The 25,475-nt window shown below is 38.5% G+C and overlaps 1 protein-coding gene across 1 annotated transcript in view; it reads left to right on the top strand.

The window, feature by feature from the left end:
• Positions 1–25,475, top strand: part of SND1 (staphylococcal nuclease and tudor domain containing 1) — a 379,862-nt gene that overhangs the window by 149,100 nt on the left and 205,287 nt on the right. The window contains exon 12 of the mRNA XM_006184738.3: positions 20,233–20,333. Coding sequence (XP_006184800.1) covers positions 20,233–20,333 — 101 coding nt within the window. The remainder of the gene's footprint in view (positions 1–20,232; positions 20,334–25,475) is intronic.

Consider the following 25,475-nt stretch of genomic DNA (forward strand, 5'->3'; position numbering starts at 1 on the left):
AGTGGTGCCACCAGCTGCATGGAAGAAAAGCATCGTGCGGTTTGAACTGCCCAGCATGTGAGTTTTTGAAGACAAAGATGAGTCATGTTGCTGCTGCTTAGTGTTTCTCATTTGGTTGTCGCTAGCCATAGCTTTCAGAAGGGAAAATGGTAGTTAGATCGCTAAGTCTAGATGGATTTGTGACGTCTCTCTGTCCGTTCAGGGAGTGAAAGTGATACTGACAGTCTCTAATGTCTCCCCCTGTACAGACACACACTCCCTTTTCCTTTCCTTCTGTCTCTTTAACCTTCTGGTTGTTGTCCTGCCTTTTCCCTCTCATCCTCTGCCTTCCATGTTCCATCCCCCTCCTCCAAGGGGCTTAGACCTTCAAACTTCTAAGCTTGTAGTAGCTCTCATTCTGCAACACACGTGCCCCATCTGCCGTGCTGTCTGACTTGGCCGATGCAGTGGATCCCTGGGACCTTTCTGGCCTTCTGAGGGAAAAAGTGATTTGCTAAATGTGATTTTTTTCTTGTTTCTGTTCTTCCTCCCAGCAGCATGAGACTTGGTTCGTTATCAAAGTTAACAAAGCATTAGATTCTCTCTGAACAAAGTCCACTTAGTTGGCTTGATGGTTCCAGTTTCTCCTTAGGCTTGGGCCATCTGGGGTGGACGCAAAATTTTCCAGGCTAAATGATGTTGTGATACATTTAAAATTCTCTGCCTGCTTTAATTATCATTTCTCCCTGTTTTTGGAAAGGGGGAGGCATGGATGAGAAAAAAATTGTTGATCATCCCTTTTGAGTCTGGATGTCCCTTCTGGAGGGGACTGTAGTTGATGGACCAGGGTGTAGGTGTGCTAAGTGAGTGGCAGTATCAAGCTAACTTGACTATGTGGGGAGCTTGGACATCATATTCACTCAGAAAATAGTAACTGTTTGAATGACACTGGGACCTACTTCAGAATCCGTGGGAAGTGTTATTTTCCTTGCATGGTCTGCTTTCCTGGAAGTGATGCTTGGATTTGGTTGTTTCTTCCTTGACCTCCACGTCATGATCCTGTCCTCTACCCCTGTGTGTCCAGGTTGCCGTCTTTGGGTTCCTGTTTCTTCCTTTGCTTGTAGAAATTCCTCTTTGCATTGATAAGATTTCCATGGCAAGGCAAAGATACTTTTCCTTACAGGGTTTCTTAAATTTAATTTTTAAACAGCCAGGGAGACATAATTCGAAACTATTTTTTTTTTGTTTTATGTAACATAACATGTTCTTTACTTAAAAAAAAAATAGACGGGGGTGTCATTTTTAGAAAGCACATATATGGATAAAGCAGTGCATCTTTTTTTATTTTCTCCTAAAGATTTTCAAAGTCAAATCAAGAAACGACTCTTTTTGTTTCATTTGCTGAAACAGACATCTTTGAAGTCATTTGGCAGGAAAGCCAATATGGAAACATAGGATATTTTTGACCAACTATTATATGAAATAGGCAGACATTTAAATTAGTTAACATATCATTTTGTCTTTCAGACATTTTTATTTGCCAGGAAAACAATAACCTTGTTTTAAGTTTTTCTTCTATGTGTGTGAGAGAGGTTGTTTACTTTTTAAATTATTTGAGTAGGTAATACATTCACTTGATTCAAAACTGAAACACTAGTAAAGGGTAAATAATTAAAGGGGCTCCCTTCTACTGTGACCCTTCACCAATTCAGTTTACCTCCTCGGAAGCAACCAGTACTACCATTTCCTTGTAACTCTTTCCAGAGATATTTTAGGACTGCATAGTTAGAAGTGTTCATGGCTGGGTGGGTATTCTTCAAATACTAGTATCTTAAATAGTTTAAGATTTCATACATATTACCAAAAATGGTATCTTTGCGTTTGTGTTTCATTTTTATGTCCTTAAAACTTCTAAAGAGTTGTCATTGTTTTCAGCCTAGTTTTCTCTGTGGCCATAATTTTCCTACTTGAAAATGTAACTACAAATTCTGCTAATATTGGTTATAGTGTCCATTCTGTCCTTATTTATGATAGTGTATTTTGTTTTTGCTGTTTTGCTATAAATAACATTTATTGCCTATTTTATCGGTCACAAAAGTAATACTTGTTCCTTTTTAAAAATATATATAATATAAAAAGTCAAAGCAAAAAGAAACTACCACCCAGGGGTAGCATCTATTAATACTTGAGTATGTATTATTCCAATCTTCTTCTTATGAAGTTGGTTATTTGCATAATTTTCAACTTAGCCAGTGATTATATGGTGCTTAACTGTTTTGTAACCTTCAGTGTGATGGTTTCCCTGTGTCATTAAATAGACTTGTACATGAGATACTTCTATCATTTAATACCAAGTGAGCATTTAATCAATGTCCTGTTGTTGGCTATTAGCAGTTGTTTAGCATATGGGCTTTTGGAACCAAATAGACTTGGGTTTTAATCTCTGGGGTAGCATTACCTAATTCAGGCCTGTCATGAGCATTAAATGAGGTAATATATGGAAAGCACTCAGTGCAATGCTGGGCATATCGTAAGAGCTCAATCGATAATAGCAAACTCCTGACTCAGGGCTTAGGAAAATTAAGAACAGGGAGCAGTACATAAAATGACAGATAAAATGTGAACTTATTCTAGTCTATGTCTTGATGAGGTTGAGTGAGGGAAGGGGAAGTGAAAAGGGAGCCATGGAGGAGAGGAGAGGAATACAGAATGAATTCTTAAGAGAGAGAAGGTGGCCAGCATTTTATGTTCCTTAGCCCCTGTGGCCTTTAAAACCAGTCTAACAAGAGTACACTCTGTTGCTTGCCCATCTTCATAGAGCCTCTTTGATCCGCATATGCTCTGTGGCCTTGATTTGTGTCTGCCTGACTCAGAGAGGAAGTGGGAGTGGGCCTGGGGAAGGGAGAGTCTGGGGAGAACTCAACATCCAGTTGGCTTCCTTTTCTGAAATTCCTGGTACATTTTTCACAGCCTGATAGTTTCCATAGGAACTGACAGAAGATCTGATGAGAACTTAATTTACTGTGACCCAAACCAAGCTAAATAAAGGGCAGAGTATGCCCCATCCAGCATTTTTTTTTAACCCCCAGCCTTAAATTCAAAGCCCCACATTGAAGAGGCTCCCTCTTCTGAACTCACCTGTCTGACAACCATAGCTTGTTTGACCATCAATTAGAAATAAATGTTGGATGTCCTGCTATTCAACTCCCCAAATGAACAGTCAATTAATTAATCCAGCATTTCAAAGTATTAATTTGCCAATTTGATTTACTTTTAAGAGGTGGGTTGTTAGAGTCATCAATGAATTCAGATATTCATTACATTTGAAGTAACACTGTGAAGTGGGTTTATTTCTAATCCCGTAGGTAGCATGTTTTGTTTAAAGTACTTCACTGATACTTTAGGCGAGAGATTTGTTATGATTGGTATTAGAGAATGATGATTCTTGGTTGCTCATATCATAGTCAACACTTAAGAAATTAATGATTTATGTTAGTACTAAACAAGAGTTATATTGAGAACAAAATGAAATGGAAATGCGGCTTTATTAAAAAAAATGTAGGCACACTGGTTATGCAGATAGTATCATATTATATTGTCATTTTTCCATAGTGTTACCTTTAGGTTTCTACTGATTCTAAATGGTACAGTTAAGTGCGTATCAACCAAAATAGATGGAGATAAATTAGGCCAGGTACATCTTCAGCAGTATTTTCATGTGAATTCTTCACAGGCAGTTTGAGAAAGCCTCATTTTTAGGAAAGTAGTGAGGTTTTGTTTTATTTTTATAAACATCTAAGTGAAGTTCCCTGATGCAATTAAATCCGGTTCTCTCTGGTCATTGGAAACATAACAAGTGTTGAAGACCAGCTCTGATTTTTCCTTTGGTACCTGAAACTTCATAAGCTTGTTTTTCTTTTAAAGACTAAATTAATGTAGGTTTAGGATTCTCTTTGGCTGTATAGCCTAGAATGTAAATTCTGATCTCTCTCCATTCTCAATGTGTTAATCACTATCTGATCTTGTAATCACTCAAGTAGAGTAGTGTTCCCATTTCGCAGAAAAAAATGAAAGATTCCTATGTGGTTTCCACAGATACGGATCTCCTTGTGCATTCCCATTTTTATTTTATCTTTTTGAGAAATGGGAGTGTCTTCATTTCGAGTAGTTCTAATCATCTTGCTACTGTGTGCCGTCTTACTTCCTTAGTTCTGGACTTTGGAAAGCATTGCAAACCTTTGATCTTGACCCTTCTTTGTTGATAACCCCATTGACATCCTCCTCAGGTGGTTTATTTGCCAAATACTTTCCTGGTTTTTAGAATGTTGTACACAGTTAACGATAGTTTTGTAAGTTATCTTTGAAAATGGGGAAGTAGGAACATGTAAATACAGAATAAAAATTTGTCAGTTGATTACAAGCTTTCTGGAGAGTTAGAGCCCGGGAATCAAGTCTCCCCTGTTGTCAGTGACCTATGGTACCTAGACCGCACCTTAACTATGATGATCTTTTGTTTTCCTTCTGTGTTTTTTTGTTTCCTGATTATGAAAGCAATATATGTTCATTATAGTAAGTTTGGAAAATAAAGGAGAATTAAAAGTAATTCAGAGCATTGTTAACATTTGGGGATATTTTCTTTTACTTAAATGTTTTTATTTGAATCAATCTATGTGTTCTTATTTTTTCAAACTGGCAGTGTCACTTGAACATTTCCTCACATCCTTAAATGAAATTTTTTAAAGCAAAAATGTCAATCGCTATGTCATTTTTATTCCATGACTGTATTATTTATTTCACCAATTTATGTTCATCTTAATTTTTTTGGTGGCTTTATGTTTTAATAAACAGATCATGCCGTATAATCAGAATCACTGAGCTTACAAAATCAGACTTCTAGATCTAGGAGGATCTAAAATTTAGAAGAGTTAGGTACAAAAAGTTTCCTATTTATATATAATTATAATTTGTGTATAATTGGGTCTGTTAATTAACACTGAGTACTTTTTTATGCAGGATTTGATCATTTAAGAAGTATGAAAGCTGCTCTCCCCCGCATTAAGTCCCATGTATTTTATCTCATTTAAAAAGACAACCTGAAAGATATGAAAAATTAAATAAATAAAAAATAAAAAGACAACCTTTTGTTTTTTGAGATTTTAATTCTCTAATTTTAAGCTTAATGCTTTATTTTAACCTTCCATCATTCCCTTAGTTATTTAAAAACAACAGGATTTGCTTGCATAATAGATCACCAGGAAGCATAGGTGTTAAGTTGGGTATTTTTAGAGAGAGCCAGAGATAGTAAAAGAAGTTGCAAGTTTCTATCACTCAGCCTTCTTATGAAGTACCCCTTCAGCCACCTGCGTTGTATCCTTTGTTTATTTTAAGGGTTGCTTCTCAAATGACTGAGGCTTGGAAGACCTTGGGCTCTTAGACTGTATTTCTCTCCAGGCATATAACAGATTTAATTTACTTGAAATGACTTATTTTTATTGCAGATTACTATTCTTGTTCTTTCAAATTCTATTTGCTCTGATGTGTAGAATCTAGTCATAACTCTTTCATTGAATTGCTGTTTAAATTTGGGTAATTCACATAACTCAACTGAATCTGCTTTCCTTTATATAGTGGTGTATGCTTGCCCTAAGTGCTAACTGTGGTCCCTTTCATTTGATTTTAAATACAGTCATTCATTTTACGTTATTCCTTAAAAGCTCAATTAACTACCTAAGAGTTGGAATTAAAAAATTATCTTTATATAATAAAAAATTTAACTCACATTTTTTAAGAAGCAACTTACTACTCAGATATATTTTCTATTTTCAGTCTTTGTAAGCTCAGCTGTTCCAAATTGTATGACTTTGCCATTTTATGTTGCAGAAGAGATTTTGTATAATTTTTGGGCAGATTATTCATCCTCTTTGAATAACTATTATGTCATAGATGTCCCTCTGCTCCACAGCCTAGCCACCTTTAAGCAGCTAAAAAATAGTTTCCCAGTGTTTAGGAGAAGCAAAAATGTCTATTTTTTTTAAAGACTCTCACAGATAAAGATTGATTACTGACATAGTGTGAAATTATTAAAAATTGATTATGTTCATTTTTTTTTTTTTTTAGGTTTGGGAGTTGCTTTTTCTTTTTATCAATTCTAGTTAATTCTTCTCTATTCTCTTCCACATTTGCTCCAGACCAGAGCATCACTAACATGCCTACAATTTCCTATTATCTATGGGTTATTCTTCTAGACTTTTGAACTTCATACTTTTCATCGAATATTTTATTGATTTAATTGCTATATTGTTAGGTTTATTGTGATATTTACTCATGGGAATTTTATTGGATGTCACTATAGAATGCTCGTTTTATTGACTGTGATACAGCACTTCAATTTATAACCTTTTATTAGTTACCATCATTTCTTACGTAGGTTCTCTTTATATAAGTGCATCAGTTTATTTGATTTAAACATGCCTGTGCCTCTTGACATGCCAAATTAAAAAAAAAGATCTCTTGTATCTTTTACAGAGAAAGTAAGAGAGGATAAATTATGGACCCACCCTTTCTTTTTCAGTACATAATTAACCTGAAATTTCATTGTTGTTCTTTAATATATTTATATGCATTACTGTTCTGTTTGATTTCACATATACACATATGTGAAATTTTGTTTGTGTATCTGTGTATATATTTTGCCTGCTCTTTTTCTAAGACAGTTTGATTTCTATTTCCTACACCTACTAGTTGTTCTGAAATATACTGAATGAAATGAAGTGATTGAGCATCACACATTCTTTTGAGATTGAGAAATCTCCCTGTAGGTTAGTTTGCATGAAGATCTTGACCAGTGATTGCGGTAAGCTCTTGGCTATAGATAGAAACCTCAGTTGGTGATTTTCTAGTGCTCAGAGGTTGGTACTGTTGTGTGATCCAGGTGGTTGCATCAGGATCTGCTTACATTCCCCGGGCATTTGCCCATTACCCTGTAGAGCAGCTAGAAGTTTGAGCTTTATCCTTTTTCCCATGGAGTTGTCTAAACTTCTGTGGTAATTCTATAGTGGCAGAGTATTGTTAAGTATCATCACTATATTCTTTGGTGGATCTTTTGATGATTAGATTAATCTATAGCTCAAACAGTTACATAATGAGTAAACTGATTTTCCTATTTTGAGATTATCTTATGTGCTAAAAGACATAGAGATTTTTCTTTAATAGCACAAGGATAAAAACATCTTTGCATGCTGAATTATGGAGGAGGGCTCATTGGTCTTTCTGTTTATTCCTTTACTTCTGTGCTGTAGTAGAATTTACCATTCGTTTTCCACTGTGGAATTGGGTCAGCTGGTAGGAAGAACATCGCATAGAAACACGTGACACATCAGGGAGAAATACATTGCTATGTATACCAAGGATATATTCAAACAGGCTAAGTAATGAAGACATGAGAGTCCTTGAAACCTGAGTTACAGTCTGGTTCTTTTTAAGTAAGTTTATGCAAGGAAATGTGGAAGAAAGTGCAGCCCATAAGAGGGTTAGTACTTCATAGGGATTGTGTTGTTTGAAAGCCCCTGTTCGTAGATTCTATCTGTATCATTTTTGGCATTCTAAACAGTACCTTGCTATTTGTCTTGAGCAAATGACCTGCTGGGAAGAAGTTTGCTTTCCTCTGGAGTGGCTGGTTGGTTGGTTGTTTGAACCATCCCCTGAGACTTAAACCCTGAAAGATTTCTTCCTCTCTGTGAAAGAGTGGCATTTTCTAATAAATGGATTTGGTTGGACTCTGAACTGGATAGATTAGGATATTCAAGTATTTCCATTACATGATTTGACTCTGATGGCGTAGTTGTTAATAATAGTAATTCTTCTGCACATGGTGTCAGCTGCTCTCAATGGATTCTCAAGGCCTTTTACTATAAAAAGTAAGATTATTTTTATCATTAAAAGATTTTATTACAGTGGTTCTCAATGCATTTTCTCTTATTATGGCTGCAGTCTCAAACTTGTATTTTCACGGAGAAACATAATATGGTAACATGCACACTCTGCGTACACTCTGCTGTAAAAGGAAACGAAGTACTGACATACAGGGCAACCTGGGTGAACCTTGAAAGCATTACACCATGTGAAAGATGAGATACAAAAGACCACTTACTGTATGTTTCTGTTTAAATGAAATGTCCAGAACAGGCAAATCTAAAGAGACAGTAAGTAGATTGGCGGTTTCCAAAGGCTGGAAGGAGAGAATGGGGAGTGACTTCTTAATGGATAAAGCGTTTCTCTTTAGGTGATGAAAGGAGTCTGGAATTAGGTGATGGTGGTTGCACAGCATTGTGAATACACTAAAACTCACCCAAATTGGTATACTTCTGACTGTTACTGACTGTTGGCAGAATGACTGCTAAATGAATGGCAAGGAGTACTTGGTATTTCTTTCCCAGTGTTATTGCTGGTTGGCATTTTATCCAGTGAGTTAAGTGGTGGGTGAGAGTGTGGATGGAGGTGGCAGCTGAAATGTACAAGGAGTCCCCTCATTAAGGGAAGTATATACTTGTCTAGTGACTTAACTAATTCATAGAAAGTGCTGTCGGATAATTACCTTTAAGTTCTCATCATTAATGGGAATACAAGATGTTTGGTTGACATGCTTCGTTGATTTCTGTCACATTTGTGTGTTCACTTTCTTTTACCTAAAAAGATAAATGATTTTCAAAATCTGCCTTCCTTTTTGGAAACTAGGTCTCAGTTTGTTGACCAGGTGTAGATAACTCGCCTTATATTTTGAAATTCTCTGACATAAATAGGGACAGTGAACGTGGAGGCAGTTGATGGTTACACCAAACGTATTTTACCATATTTTATTATGTTCAGATTATCTGCTGCTATAAGACAGTGTTCCATCACCAGCAGTTCTTGAATTATGATGTCATACCCTTTGCTAATCTCTGCGTTGTGTTCAAGCTAAAAAAGGAAACCCCATGGGTTGACATCACTCTTTATTGACTGTACTAGGATGATTTAGGGAGACGATTGATTCACTTCATCACAGTGGGAAGTCTATGCTCCTTGTCTCCTCTGCAAATGGGAAACAGGAACACAGGGCAAAAGTTGGGAATAGGTTAGAGCCATTCAATTAGTAGCTCTTTGACTTAGGAGTGAAGGAAGAACAGCTGTCTGGTCTACTGTAAAATGTGGAGGTTTAGTCAGTGGTCAGTTGGCAAAAGAATATCTTATCCTTCATCCACTATTCCTCAACTATATGAAGGGCCGCTGCTAGTTATAACAGACATCAACCAGTAGTATCAGACTTGTCAGTGATGAGCATGCCAAAATGCAGTTCCTTGTTACGTGACAAGTAGGGAAAACATATGGCAGGCAGGTGGTGGTAGCAGCATCATTATCAGCTCACAGTGAAATTGGCAGTTCATTTGCAGATAGTGATGCCCACCTGCCATGGAAACAGTGCACCCCTGGGCACCCGGAAGCCCTCACGATTCAGTCCTTCTATGGCTGTTTAGCCTGCCCTGCATAATCCCTTTTGGTTGGCAGACACCACTGAGTGGTGACCCTGGCCGCAGCCTGGGACCCAGTATGATGAAATAGATATTCAGCATTGAAGGCTCTGGTTGTGGGCGGGCCAGTTTTTTGTTTTGTTTTGTTTTTAATTAAAGTACATATTTTCATTGTATATCTTATTCCAGCTAACCACTCGTTTATTTTTTAACCTAATCTTGTTTTTCCCTCCTCCAAATGAAATTTTAAAATCTTTTAAGAAATTTATGGTTTGAAAAGTTGAAAGTGCCCCATAATTGTACCTTTGAAGGTAAGCTCTAATGATGTTTGGTGTATTCCACTAGATTCTGTTTTTATATTCCTCCAAATAGGATTATAGGTACCCTGTGCATTTGCTTTGTTCATTTGGATACGTTACCATAGCAGAATATATAGATCTCATTTGTTTTCAACAGCTATAGCATATTTATTGGTACATGCTTGTAATACAGTAGGAAAAAATTGCTGTGGTCACTGCCAGCTTAGAACTTGGGCTAGGGTGAGAGCACAACTTGTAATTATGCATTTGTATTAAACTACTCTGGATGCAAAGGACAGAATCTTGTACATACATCTTTGTTTCTATAGACTAAATTCCTAGAAGTGGAACTGCCAGGTCAAAAGGCATCCACATTATTAAATGTTAGTCCAATTGCCAGTTTGACCTCAAAAGATGTACCAATTGAGGTTCCTACCAACAAGTAAAAATGCCACTTAAAGCAGCACATGAAAGCTGAACATGCGTTAGACAAAAGTGTGAACAACAGTGATTAAATGCAACTGGTGAACTAGATAGAGGTGGGAAATTATGGTGGGATGCAACGAAAAGTTACCCAAAAGTGTAGTCTACACATGCCGCATCTCCATGGGAACTCTGTTCCTCATAGAGGGAATGTGTCAGAGCACAAGATATGCAAAATTGTTTGACGATTTTATAGGAAATCAGAGAGCTATAGACTACTCTATCCTATGCTATAATTGCCTTTCAGAAATGGTGAAGTGGGTCCATTTAGTTAGACTTATGGTACCTAGGAAGCAAAAAATAGATATTTCACATCCTGAGAAAGATGGAATAATTTGTGCTCCATGACTATCTGAGACTGCTACTCCTTTATTAGTGGGTTTTGGGACATGACTTCTAATTATTAATGCCTTTAGATAATCATCTCTTTTCCTGAGAGATGGAAGTATCCTCTTGAATTCTTTAAAGAGATTGTGGAGTTGTCTGGCCTCTACATGGCTTGTGCTGCTAAGTTATTGCCTCATGGAGTACTTGGGTAGAATAGCCTAAGTTAAAAAATACACACACACTCATATTTAAATGTGGCAAGATGCCATGTTTAAATAAAAGTACACAAAATTTACCATCTTTACCATTTTTAAGTGTACAGTTCAGTAGTGTTAAGTATAGTCACATTGTCCTTCAACCAATCACTAGAACTTTTCCATCTTGCGAAACTGAAATTCTACACCCATTTAACAACTCCCCCCAGCCCCTAGGCACCACTGTCTACTCTGTTTCTTTAAGTTTGACTACTCTCAGTACCTTATTTAAGTGAAATCACATATTCTTTTTTGTGACTGGCTCTATTAGCATGACATCCTCAAGATTCATTCAAAGTCTAAAATACGTCAGAATTTCCTTACTTTTTAAGGCTAAAAAATATTCCATTGTGTGTATCTACCACAATTTGTTTGTTCATCCATCAGTGGACATTCGGGTTGCTTTCACCTTTTGGTTATTTTGAGTAGTGCTGCTGTGAACATGGGGTACAAATATTTTTGAGGCCCTTGATTGAATATATCCAATAGAATTGCTAGATCTTATGGTAATTCAGTTTTTAAAGTTTTCAGGAGACCCCAGTGATACTTTTTTGCTTTCTGTCTCTGATATGTTAATAGTGGAAATGAAAGAATTGTGAGTCTGGAAGAAGGCTTCTTTGTTCATACAGCTGCCTAGAGGTAGCTTACTTCATGATTTTAAGCTGTTTGGGATGCAGATGGTGCCTTTGACCTAGGCTTATGTTCCAGTGCTAATCACCTAGGTTCCTAGTATGTGTTTGTGGGCTGAGGAGTTGGCTGTATGCATATACATATACTGCTCAAGAGACCAGATTTTGGAGGTGGACACAGATGCAATGCAGGATGGTCTTTGATCAGTGTCCCTGTGTAGTTTGAGACGTTGACCTCAGGTATTAATGCTATGCACACTGTGCTTTTGAGCAAGGAACTTCATTTTATTTAGTAGGCCTCTAACTTCTGTGTGAAATACCGGGAGAAGGAGGCATGTCTAAAGGAAGAAAGGCCTGTGATGTTAACACCTGACTATCGTGGAATCTTTTTTTAGCAACAAAACCAAGAATAATTTATATAATGGAAGAGCTGTATCTTTGGGCTATTTTTCTTTGTTCCATTGGCAGGCATTCCTTAAGAATTATATTTTTCTTCATAATTCTCTTTTGAGGTCATAACACTTCTTTTAGTCCAATTCACCATTCGAACTCTCGCCTTTAGTTAACTCACCTGAATGTATGTTTCCTTCGATTGACTTCTAACTGCCAGCTCCCGGGCTTGCTGGAGAAATGGGTCTGCCGTTCCCTGAATAGTAGTGGATGCAGGATGCCTCTTCTGTGCTGGCTTTGCTCCCCCAAGCAATACCTGGGCCCCAGAGCAGCAGGAATTTATCGGAACTCTTGGCCGCATGAATACTTCAGCTCCCACTTTTATTGCTCAGATTTCCCAATTTGGCCTTTGGTGAGTGGAAACATTTGCCGTCATAGATGGGCACATATTTGCAGGGAATATAATTTAACCTTTTTATTTTTATCCATGTCTTAAAAGCATGCCTTTTTTTCCTGCCAGTAATTCTTCTTAGATGCCATTAAGTAAAATCCTTTTCTTCATGTCCCTGAGCATCTCATCTCAGTTTATTACAGCTGTTGTTTTAAAGACTGGGTGACATTGTGTGTATTCTAGAAGTATCTCTGTATATTTGTGCTGCTTGTGTGGCTGGAACTCCTCCAGGGAGAGTTCTGGACGGAGTGATTTAATTTCCCCTGACTGCTGCTGACCTTGGAAATTTTGGACACAGATGACTGTGATTGACACTTGTATAGAGGAGAAAAAAGACCCACATTCAACCTTTATCCTCTGGAGGAAGGCAGTGGGAGATGGTAGCTCTGAGAAGAAGAGACATGCAGGGGACACGTGGGACAGTTCCCAGTAGTGTTACTGGAGTTCCTGGCATTCTCTCAGAGGGACTAACTGTGTGGTATTAAAATTAGGTGTTGGGATAACTTATACCATAATACAGTAATGAGTAATCGAGTGGTTGGAGCTTTAGGAGCATTAATGCAAACACAGATTACACTTCTTAGATACATGTGTAGGTTTATAAGGACTTAAGAATCAAGAGGATTAATGGAAATGCTTGCAGCTGTGAGGTTATTCGCAAATAGTAAGTTCTGTTTTTCTGTGTGATCCTCATCAGATCTACCTGAAATATTTTCAGGTGTCAGAACTTCATTTCCCTGATGATCTTTATGTGTGCTTGTTATTTACCTCATACATAAATTGTGCGTCATATTTCAGGCCATTTTAATGTTTTGTTGTTGTCAGGTTGGTTATCACTACTTCTAGAAATCTTTGCCAATCTCTAATGGCCCCTGAGATAAAATGTCTTCATATACATTTGTGGTTCTCATGGCTGGTATGCTTCTAATTAAATATTTACCAAACTGAGTGTTTATCAGGAAGTGGTGATGTCCACTTAAATGAATGCCTGATGTCAGATAGAGGTTCTTAGCATCTCCACAGGCCCTGCATGAAGCTGGAGTTTACCTTTCCTCTCAAAACAAATTAATGCAGCTGTCCATCCAACAAAGGGGTGGGGAGTAATGAGTTCATTTTGTCAGAAATGCATCAAATAAGAAAAGTCGACTGTGCTCACAGAGGTTTGGGAGCATACAGGTTAAAAATTCCATTGATGAAAATGAAATGTACTCAAAATAGTTCTGACTCTGACTCTGTGGGGGAGTTGGGAAGGGTGATTGTAGATGGGAGAGAACAACATAAATACATGGGAATAAACAACCGGCCTTAGCACCTAATTACAATGGTTTCGAAGTGGGTGTTACAGAATACATCTAGGCTGGATTGGAGAGGTGAGAAAGGAACACTGGTTTATGTCTCCTTATCTTTGCAGTGTAGACATGTACTTTTTTGTCAGTGTATCTGTAGAAGTTCTTTTAAGACACATCACAGCTAAAAGATGTCCTAATGGAACATACAGATTACGACTTTTTATTGTGCTTGTAACATAAGTAGTTCACGTCTACCAGTTGCTCGTTTTCTTTCTAATAATATCAGCACTCAGCAGAAACATGAATCATAACTACAAAGGCAGACATTTCTTTAACCCGAGTTTCCAGTTACCATCCATCCATTAGAATACACTTCAAACACGAAGATGAAGAAGAATTCTGCAATTATGTCAGCAAATCAAGGATAAAGTCCAGGCATTGAGTTGGCAGAAGTCACTGAAAAGTATCTGCATCAAGTATTGAACAGAATATATTTTACAATGATAATTCTAAATTAGAGGAATTTTTTTCCTTTATGTATGCATTTATTCTCACACCTGAAATTGTTTTTTTGGAACTGTAGAATTACACAAAAACCTTATTTTTCTTTTCTAGTCTACTCAGGTAATGGAGTTTTTAATAAGAAATAGAATGGTAAACATTTTAGTTTTTACACCATATTTTTTCACATTTGCTTTAAGAGTGTTTACAAGGATTTGTAAAATATAACAAAAGTTCCTAGGTTAAAATAGAGGAAAATATAACCACAAGAGGTAATCAGAGAAAAAAAAGGTAGATCATATAATAGAGGAATGAGGCTGAGACTCCTGTCCCTTAATGTAGAGTCTAGGCATGTACAGTCCAGTGCCGTGACCAGAGCCGTATGTGGCTGTTGTGCACTTGAAGTACTGCTGGGCCAAACTGAGGTATGTTGTACCCACAAAACACACACAGGATGTCAAAGACTATATCCATGAAAGAAAGGAAAGAAACTCAATGCTTGAAAAAATATTGGTTATATGTTGATATGATAATGTTTTAGATACTGAGTTAAATCAGAAATATTATTAAAAAATAACTTCATTTCTTTTTCCTTTTTTAAGGCTGCTAATGTAAACACAGGTTGCTCTCATTTGTGACTCTTGTTGTATTTTGTTGTGTCCTAGACAGTATAGTGTCTGTCTGACATCCTCTTACGAGAGTTTAGCTTGTATCTGAACAGATCTCTCAGCTGAGCACATGCCCAGCAGCAGGACCAAGAGGCTCCTTGGCAGTTTGTTTTGAAGCTTATCCTATATCTAGATGAATGGGTGACTGAAAATGTTTCAAAATAAATCTTTTTAATCTAATTTTTTTTAAAAGAATAATTATATAAGGTGCTTTTTAGCAGGGAAAAAGGATCAAGAATACATGAACTAAATATTGAGGAGTATTAACAGAAGGTTCTGTTATGCCCAGAGCAAATGGAAACTTGGTTGGTCTCTGTTCATTGTCTTCCCAATGTTGTAAGGCAAGGAATATCCTCCCCAAATACCTCTTCTAGTTAATCTGTTAATTGAGATGATTCTCTGTTTCCCACTGTGCTTCAATTATTGTTGGTGAGTAAAATCTTCAATAACTGGTACTTACAAAGTGAATCTGAAAAGTGTCTAAGTAAGTACTAAATAGTGTATCATTCTTTAAAATAAGCCATATTTATTTTTAAGTTGTGATGATTATGTATGAGGTATATACTCTTGTTTGCTGAGGCTCCTGAAGGGGAAAAGTGTGCTTGAGTGTTTCTGCCAATGATTTCAGTAGTCTAATGTTTTAAAGTCAGCATGCATCTTATTTATGCCTGTATGTATATATGCATGTATGTATTTATCTCACTGATAACTTACTTAGCACTTACTGTATGCCAGGCTCTCCTCTAAGAAAATCAGTATATGTTTACCTAAAAGTAAATGACACATAGAGCTTACTATGAGTAAGGCTCTGCTCTGAATGCCTCGTGTATATTAATGCATTTCTTGTTGTAGCGGTGAGATAGGTAGAGTTATCCATGTTGAACTGAAGCACAGAGAAGCAAGGTAGCTTTTGCAGGTTCACACAGCATATATCGAGAGTTGCTGGGAACCAAACCCTGCAGCCTGCTGGCTCCAGAGTCCATGCTCTTACCTAAGCTGGGTGAAATACTTTGTTCTACTTTTGTCTCCTGGCTGCTTCAGCCAGGCTTGCCCAGATGATGATGTGTTTTGTTTTTCTCCTGAGAGTGACAGGCTGTTATAAAAGCTTACCTCATGAGGCAGGGTATTTTTTTTTTTTAACAACTCTTTGTGAATTTATGATTGACCACGTGGAATAATGGGTGGGATTATATGTAATTATGCAAAAGAGCCTCATATAACAGCCTGAACTCAGGCTGTGGCCTGGAAATGTGTATCTTTTGTGCATAGGTAGTTGAGATTTTGTCATTTCATTATCATTAGCAGCATAAAATCTACAAAGGTCTTTGGTGGTTTGACACTATAAGTTGAAGGACATTGTACTAGATGGTCAGAATTCCTTAGGTGTGGGCGGCATGTATTCTGTTGTAATAGTTTCTGACTTCTTGAGAACCCCTTTGAGAAATAATACGGGAAATTACATGTGTTTTTCTTAACCTAAAGCTTTAGTCCAGTTTCAAAATACTTCTCCCCTCCTTCATGCTTTACATTAATATATAAAACAGAATGGTCACAGCTTGACAAAGTGGTCTTCAAAATGCCTAACCTTCTCATTTCAGAAGTATCTTTCAGAATTTTATGTCTGACTGGGTTCCTAATTACATATATCTGTTCATGAAACAAACATTCACTGTGTACACTCCCACTGTACTGACCGCTTGATGACAGTTGCAGTGAATAAAAGGCATGGTTTTCCCTCTCCTGGAGCTTATGGTCTGTCTGTATTCATTTATTATAGTAAATGTAAGCTGGGAATTACACTAGTCTAAGGAAACCACATCTGACAAAATTATCTTTTAGAATTCTAGAGTTGAGTAATGCTCTAGTGCTCTCATTTACCAGGTGAAGAAAAGTGAGGCCCAGAGACATGATGTGACTCATTCGTAGGAGAATAGGAGGTGAAACCAAGTGGGAACCCTGGGCTCCCTGTGGTCCTTGCTGTAAAGAGGGATCAGGCCCTGCCTTCGTGTCATGTACATGAAAATTTCGGCATGCCCATCATTCCAGGAGTATTTTTGTTGGAAAAATGAGGGGCACGTTTGCATTAGCCCATTACTTCTTTTTAACTCACGCTATGCCATATGTAATCACCCACGGGCACAAAATTTGGGTTATTGGTTATTCCGAGGGAGGCGTTGCTAAGATTTGCAGTTGTTTTAATTGAAACTGCTCTTTTTGAAGTGATTGACAAGTCAGGGATGAGTATATCGAGATGAAGCAGGGGAACAGATCTCAGAATCCCCAGGAGAGGGACATAAATGCTAATTACACGTTGACTTTAATTCCTGGTTTGTCATAGCTGTCTGCAGGTGTGTGTGTTGGCTGTGGGCTATTCTCAGGGCCTCATTTGTATTTAAGATTTTCTTTAATACTGTTACCTCCCTGATGAGCTCTTTAATTTCTGACTTACAGTTCTCTTTTTCTAGAATTAATTGACCGATGGATGTAGAATGTAGTTACTGGTTCTTCTGGTTATTGAAGATGAAAGATTTAAAGGGGGTGGGGGTCCTGCCCACTGATTTCTTTTGAAGACAGTTTGGGGATAGCATGCCTTTTGGCCTGGAAGGTGAGATGCTAAGGTGTTCATTTTTGTTTGTTACTCTTAAACCTCCATCATCACCACCACCGCCACTACTCAAGTGGTTTTCCTGAGTAACTAGCATGCTCCCAGGGTAGAGAGCTGATGGTACTCTGTGCCGTGTGTATTTGCGCTGATGAGCTGCTGTCCCACTCCTGTCTGCTGAGGAGGAGGCTTGTCATTGGCAGGTGCAAGGTAACCTTGAGATTCACTTAGTTTATTTTTAAGCAGGGATGAATTTTTGCCCCCTGGTAGTAGAATTGAGGGCTCAAGCTTATTACCCGATGGTTTGGATGAAAACACAAAGAAAAGTGAACATCTCCACATATTTTTTGACCTCCCACTGAATGACCCAAATTGGACCCTACCCTGTGGCTATGCCCCTTTTAAGCTTGGCCCTGAGTTACTTTACATCCCATGGTGTGGGCACATTTGTGGTTTAGCTCCTGTATGCCTCTTATTTCCTGTGTGATTTTTGCCATAAGCTTCGAGAGGTTTCCTCGTGCTTTCCTGGCCCTCTTCCTGCTTCTTCTAGTTATCAGGCCTTGCCAGAGGAGAGTCCAGGGCGGATCAGCATAGACCGCATGCAGAAAACTTCTTCCCCTCCCAGGGATTTGGCTGAGTCGCCCATGCTTCTCTTTGTGTAAACCTCCCATTCCTTGCCCTGTCTTGACCTGTAATAAGTCTGGCCAGCTGCCTTCAGGGAAACTGTTAAAACCTCTTTGTTGGAGGTACCAGTTTTCAACCCTGTCTCTACCCCGCTTGCCATCTGATCACACTTGTCACATTTATCGTCTCCTTCGCTTTAGACAAGGTGAACAGACTGAGCAGTAACGTCAGTGTAGACAACTGACTTGAGGAGTCATCTCGATATTTTCTTCTTTCTGTGTTACTGTGTTATGACAGTACTTCTCACAAAATTTACTTACCTTCGGCCCTTAATTGGCTTTCTCTCTGATCTGGTTCCTTGTTGCTTTTAAAATGTGATTAGATGATGAGTTCAAGAGAGTGAGCTGACAGTCAGAATTTTGAGGCAGCAGTCCTTCTCCAAATTTCCATATTCATTTTTCAAACAGGTTTTCTGGGGAACAGGCAGTTGGGAAGGATTTTGCTGGTGCTCACCCGCAGTGTGGCTGAACTTGGTGCTTGTGCAACATGCCGTCTTTAAGCTGATCAGTAGAAACTAAAGATGTATTTAGGTTTCCTGGGCTTTGAGACTGTGGTGATGGCTCCAGGGTGCTGGACCCGTGTATCTCCTCTGTACTGGTATATAAACCTTGGCCATGACCAAAGCCAAGCATGTACCTTAATTCTATAAAATAGACCCTGTATGTTACCTAACGGATACCACATATGCCTTTATTTTGACACATAAACATATTTTCTTGAAAGGTTTCCTAAAGAAAAAACATTGCTTAGTGTGTCCATATCCATAGGTTGAATATATACTAGAATTAAGCAGCTTTCTTATTATAGTTTCTCTCTTCCTGACGGAAATTACATGCAGCCTTTCTATAGAGGCATTTCACATTTGTAAAAAACAGATTTTCAGAGGAGGCTGGAAAGGTTAAAGAACTGCTTTACCATAATGTCTAGGAGTCCTGCAGGAAAGCTCCAAACCTCTTCTCTCTGGGGCCTTTAATGTTCAGCCATTCGTCTTTCTCTTATGGTATCAGTTCTCTTTTTAGGTTCATAGCATCTTTTAGGCTCATAGCATAAATGAACAGAAAGTACAGAGAATTCCCATATCCCCTCTTCGCCCTCCATACATGCCTCCTCCTCTGCTGTCAACAGCCTCCGTCCTTAGTGGAACGTGTCTTATTGACACGTCATCATCTAAAAGTCTGTGGTTTACTAGGGTTCGCTCCTGTTGTTGTACGTTGTATAGACTTGGGTAAACATATAATGACACGTGTCCATCATTATAGTTTGGCACAGGATAGTTTCACTGCTGTCAATGTCCTCCGTGCTGCATCTGTTCATCCCTGTCTTGTAGTCCTAACCCCTGGCAACCACTGATCTTTTACTGTCTTCGTATTTTTGCATTTTCGTACAATATGCAGCTTTTTGATGGACTTCTTTCCCTTAGCAGTATGTATTTCGGATTCCTTCGTGTCTTTTCATGGCTTGATAGCTCACTTCTTTTTAGTGCTGAATAATATTCCATTGTCTTCATGAACCACAGTTTATTTATCCACTCACCTACTGAAGAACATGTTGGTTGCTTCTAAGTTTTGGCATTTATCCATAAAGATGCTGGAAACATCCATGTGCAGGTTTTTGTGTGGGCCTAAGTTTTCAACTGTTGGAACGAATGGTGAATGTTTGTTTAGTTTTGTACAAAACCGCCTCTTAAAGTGGCTGTACAGTTTTGTATTCCCAGTAACAGTGAATGAGAATTCCTTTGGTACACATTTTCCCCTGCACTTGTTGTCAGTGATGGGGATTTTGGCTGTCCTAATAGGTGTATAGTGGGAACTCTTAATTGTTTCAATTTGCCTTTCCCTGAAAACATCTTTTCATATGTTTATTTGCCATTTGTCTTCATCAGTGAGATGTCCAGGTCCTTTGTCCATTTAAAATTGGGTTTTTATTTTCTTATCATACTCACTTTCTTCCTATATTTTGGATAACAGTCCTCTATCAGAGATGACTTTTACAGATAATTTCCCCCAGTGTGTGGTTCAGCTCTCTTTCGATTGTTTTTTAAATCCTTACACACAGAAAATCATACTGTGAATGAGGTTAGCTTTTACGGCTGTGTAGGCGAACGTGACTACTAGTGAATTTGCCATGTTGCAAATTCTCAACCTTAACTACCCTGATTCTTTATTTTCAGGTCAATGTGACTGTGGACTACATTAGACCAGCCAGCCCAGCCACAGAGACGGTGCCTGCCTTCTCAGAGCGGACCTGTGCCACCGTCACCATCGGAGGGATGTGAGTGTTCGGCTGACAGCAGCTCGGCTGTAGCTGAGAGTTCTTGCCTCACTTAACTCTCCTCCCTTTCGCCCTGATTTGCTTTCTGTTACTCTTAACACAGTGGCTTATAACTGTCGCGTGCCTGTGTAGCACTTCGTTTGCAGAGTGTTCATAATCACTCATTAGTTAATCATGTCCTGTCATTATTGTTGGTATTTAAGATTTATTGGGCTCTGTGGGCTTGGGACTAAGTTAGCACTCATTCTTACTCTTAATACTGCCATTTACTGAGTGTCAATCAGGCTCTTAGGTACTATCCAAAATTAGAAAGATTCTCTGCATAATAGTTTAGGAAGCTTAATTGTAAACCAGAAAAAAAACAAAACAAAACAAAAAACTCAGAGAGGTTAATTGAGCATTTTCTTTGTAGAGACGTAAGCGATCAGTAGATGGCAGGGTCTTCCTCTTCTGCTCTGCTGCCTGTGTCCCGGTCTTACTCCAAAGGCTCTTGGGAGCTTTGTTGATGAACAGGGGACCATCCGAGGGACCTTATCTGATGGGGGAGGAGGAAGCCTGCCGGGCTGTGCTTCCACAATAAATGTTAGAACAGTCAGTCCCCAGTAGCAATTCTAGCTGCATAAAATAGACCAGCGTGGTAATTGGTTCCCTCTCTAGTTAACAGTCTTAACTGCTGTTTGTTACCAAACTGGTATTTTTCTTTTCTTTTTAAGGGGGCACGGTGGAGGGGAAGAAGAGAACAGGTTTCTCATCAAAACAGGGATTGTCTTATTGAAAGTACAATGAAGCCGTTAGCAGAAACACCTCTCTCTAAGCTCTAGCGTGCCTCTGAGAGAAAAGAGGATCTTGTCTCTAATTTACTTTCTAAAAGCTCTCCTATCAAATGGGAGCTCCCCTCCCCACCCTTCCCCCCCAGCTTGTGCTGTTCATTTTTGGAAAGAAGTATTTTTAGCTACCCTTACCACTGCTATACTCGTTAATGTTCACACAGCACTCGGAGACTTCATTTTTGTTGAGAGGAACTGAATATAGGCTTTTGATGTCATTACCTTAGCACCAGCACAGGCATCAGGTTGTTTTTAGAAGCAGGTTCTTGAGAAATTAACGTTTTTTGGAATGGGGGAAACTAGGAAATATTTTGCGTATTCTTCTATCTGTATAACTTGCAGTGATGATTATTACCTATTTTTCACCAGTTTTTTGGAGCTTGATGCATGCTTTCCTACTATAGAGAGCTGGAAGGTGTAATTCCGCTATGTTAAAATTACCATAGTTGCAAACAAGGAGTCCTCTCAAATAACCACTCCCCCTATCTAATTACTGGTAAAAACATCATTACTACTGTCAAAATGCACATCTTTTTATTTTTGGCAGATGACTTCCATTCATCTTTATCTAATGACCCATTAGAGTGGGTTTTTTGTTTGTTTGTTTGCTTACCATTGAGGCATATTTTCACAGTAAATTTACACTTCTTAAAATTAGATATTCTGTATGAGTTCTAGAGGGGAGTTAACCTTGACCTCTTTATCTCCAAGTTCTTATAATCAGATTGTAAAGTTTATTTTTGTATGATTTACCAAAGTGTTTACCTCAGATTACACCAGCCTGGCAGGGTACCTGGGTACACTGAGTTTCCTTATAGATTTGTTTCCACTCAGCTGGACTTTATGAGTAAACCGCTGGGTGGCACTTGGGAGAAAAGCGAGGATAAACTAATATTATTTGAATCTAACCCTTGCTAGATAGTAAGCTCCCTGAAGATAGGAATTTTTGTCGCTTTTGTTCCCTGCTGTAGTCTCAATATTCACCAGATGGTAGGAGTTCAGTAAACTTATGAATGATCTGTTTCCTGTATTTCAAAATACCTCTGTGAATTATAGCTGGGAATACTTAGATGTCTCATTACCTGGGACAGCAATTTCTTAGCTACAGGTTTGTTTTAATCTCATCAATATTCGAAAACTTTTATCTGATGGCTTTCCTCTTTTGTTTGGTTATTGAAGGATCAGTGCCAAAGACAGTGCATTGCGAGTCTGCTTTTTATGTCTGGGCCTTACTCATGGCATCTCTTTATTTTCCCATAGCCTTGATTTTGGTTTTTTTCCCTTGAATTTTCTATACTTAAATCGTTCCAAATAATACTATAGAAAAGTGGAGGTATTAATAATACTGACCAAATACTCAGCTTATATTTAGAATTAAGGTACACTAAAAACCTTCTGACCTTCAGTGGTTAGTTATTCAGAAACATTGGCTAGAGCCGGGGATTTATTTTTATCTCAGATACATTAATTTCATTTTACACAAAAATGTACATACATCTCCAAATCTTTGTTATACGGGCAGCAAGGATCAGCTATTTGATACCCTGGTGAATTACATAACTTCCTCTTTGGAATGATGACTCAAAACATTAATTATGGAATCCTAAATTTTTGTGATTTACACTACTGTCATCTGTTACAGTTTTCCTGCACTCATTTTTGGACACTTTGCAGCTATTTTAGGCCATTCCTCTTATTAAACCTTTTTAAACTGTTCACCTATTTTCATAAATGTGCATTCTTTTTGTGCTCATATTTCAATTTGATAAAATATTTAATGAAGTACGTAGTTAAAATGACCGTTGTAAATCTGGGGACAGAAGTGCACAGGTGTATTAGAGTGGCCCTCAGTCACTAACGGGCATCAGGGTCATAGAATGTGCAGGTCAGTTGCGGGAAGGAGGGCTGTTGATTAGAGCTTATCTATAGTTACACGCTGCATCTCTCATGACAGGCTTTAGGCTTTGTTCAGCCTGAAGAAGTGCTGTAGAATTAAGAAGTGACCCAATCTAAATTACGTCTTTAGGCTCATATACCTCCATGTGGGCCTTCGGAGCATTTAGAGGCCTTTCCAGGATTCTCTGACGCTGAAATAGCTTTTCTCAAGCTGCTTATTCCAGGAGGAAGAGAAGGAAGAGGCAGATGAGATGGCCTTCTTTCAAAGCAGAATTTTTGGGGGGATGGGAGGCGAGTGGTAATTAGGTTTATTTATTTTAATGGAAGTATTGGGGATTGAACCCAGCACCTCGTGCATACTAGGCACACACTTTACCAGTGAGCTGTACCCTCCCCCTGAAGCAGATTTTTAAATGTATTTCACATGCCAAAGTGTGTGGATTATCTGTATCCTCAGTAGGGTTAGGTCTAATCCTTCTGCTTTGTCTTGCTGTCCGAGAGGGAGTCGAGTCACATGGTCTTGGGGTGACCTCTCTGGTGTGACATAGTCTTCAGCTCCCCATCTCTTGCCCTCTGGGGAATCAATGAAAACGAGGTTCATCATTCCTCTAGTAGATTAAAATTTTTTCTTGATTAACTTCACTACAGAGTTGGCAAGAGTTGTTATCTGTTAATCAAAACAGTTTAAATAAAAAATAAAAAGATCAAACTTTGAGTTGTTTCTCGTTCTCTGGCTCCCAGGTTGGGAATTAGCTGATCCTTTCAGGCCTGGATTGTGACATGAAGCTGTCAAGATGGCGCTTCCTGTTAATTACTTTTTATTGTATTTAAGACACTTAAATAACTCTTCCTGTGATTTAGTCTTCTATGTAATTAGCTTCAGTGATTAAAATCTCATTCTTTGGTTATTGCCAGAGCCTTCTTGAAGAGTGAGAGTTCTGTGGGTGACCTTTACTTGTGCTGGACTCCACATTTACTTTGAGCTCCAATTTGGTGAACACATAGAATCTATTAACTCGTTGCCTGTGTCTTTTCGTCCATCACATTGAAAAGAAAAGTGTTTAAAGAATCATTCACATCTATAGAGGGGCACCTAAAAATATAACTTGGGGTCAATCCTCTCACATAGACACTCATAAATGCCACCACCCCATCCCCCATCCCTGGAAAATTATCACTTACCCAGTAGATACATTGTCACTGAGGTACTGCCCCTTTGCTTCTCATTATGTGAAGTATTTCACAACAGTGGGGGACGATAGACATGGCCCATTTTGGAAAGTGATAGACGGCACAGAGGTGGAACCTGGGGAGTAGGAACAGTTGGAAAATGCTTGTCTTCTGCACAAGATCAGTTTTTTGAGAGGTGATTTGGATTTTGTGACAGCAGTTTTTTGAAACATTATTTCAGTCTGCTGCTCCCCTGCCCTGACCATTTCTATTCCCCATCCCATCCATGCAAAGCCACTGCCATCCATGGGGTTCTTACTACCAGCGGTATTATGGAAGGTCTGTTGGTCCCGGGACATCTTAGTTACCTCTCTGCTATAATGATTATTACGTCACAGATGAACAGCCATGTTTATGAATTTCCTTTACGTCCCTTTGGCCTCTTCACAGATGGTTTGTCTTTATTACATTTACACAGACCACTATATTTACATAGAGCACTGTATATATTACTCTACCTTTATGTATTTATATATTACACTAGCGAGGAATCAAGACTTTTGTTTTTTGTTATTTTTCCTCTTTATTGGTTCAGTTTGCAGGGATACTTCTTTCCTCGGCTGTTCTATTAGTGACTGAAGCATGAGGTTAGGTCTTGTCCTTCTTCTAGAATAATGCTTTTCTAATCCTCGTTCAGTTTTTCTCAGCCATAGCAGGAATAAGTGTCATTCAGCCCCTAGCTTTTCTGGCTTGAGTTCTGTGGCTTTAAAGCTTTCGCTGTCAGGCCAGATCTTAAAACCTGACTTCCAAATTCAGCATAGGAAGAACATGGCTTCCTGAAACCCTATTTTCTACCCTTGTGCTCTTGCTCACCAGGTGGCCCCCAGAATCCTGAAGAGATGCTCTTTCCGTACCTGACGTAGTAGTAATTTCAGTGGCTTGGCCAGGAGGTAGTATTTGGGTTGTAGCCACTGCTTTTCTGCACAGATTTATTGCTTACACTTCATCAACTTTAGTGGAGTACTCCCCCACCACACACACAGCTTTTCCTGCTCTGAAGGAAAAAGAAGACATCAGAGTAAGTGTTCCTCCCCCCTGCCTAAATCATAAACACGTAACCAACCTTCACCTCTGAAAAGAGCACCTTAGATTGTTTTCTGGGCATCATAGGCTGCTTGATTTATGAAATTGTGCTCCTTCTGCTATGTCGAATAGTAGAATTCTGCCTATCGACCATTCTGACATTGGA

This window comes from Camelus ferus, chromosome 7 (genome assembly GCF_009834535.1).
Source record: "Camelus ferus isolate YT-003-E chromosome 7, BCGSAC_Cfer_1.0, whole genome shotgun sequence".
NCBI lineage: Eukaryota > Metazoa > Chordata > Mammalia > Artiodactyla > Camelidae > Camelus > Camelus ferus.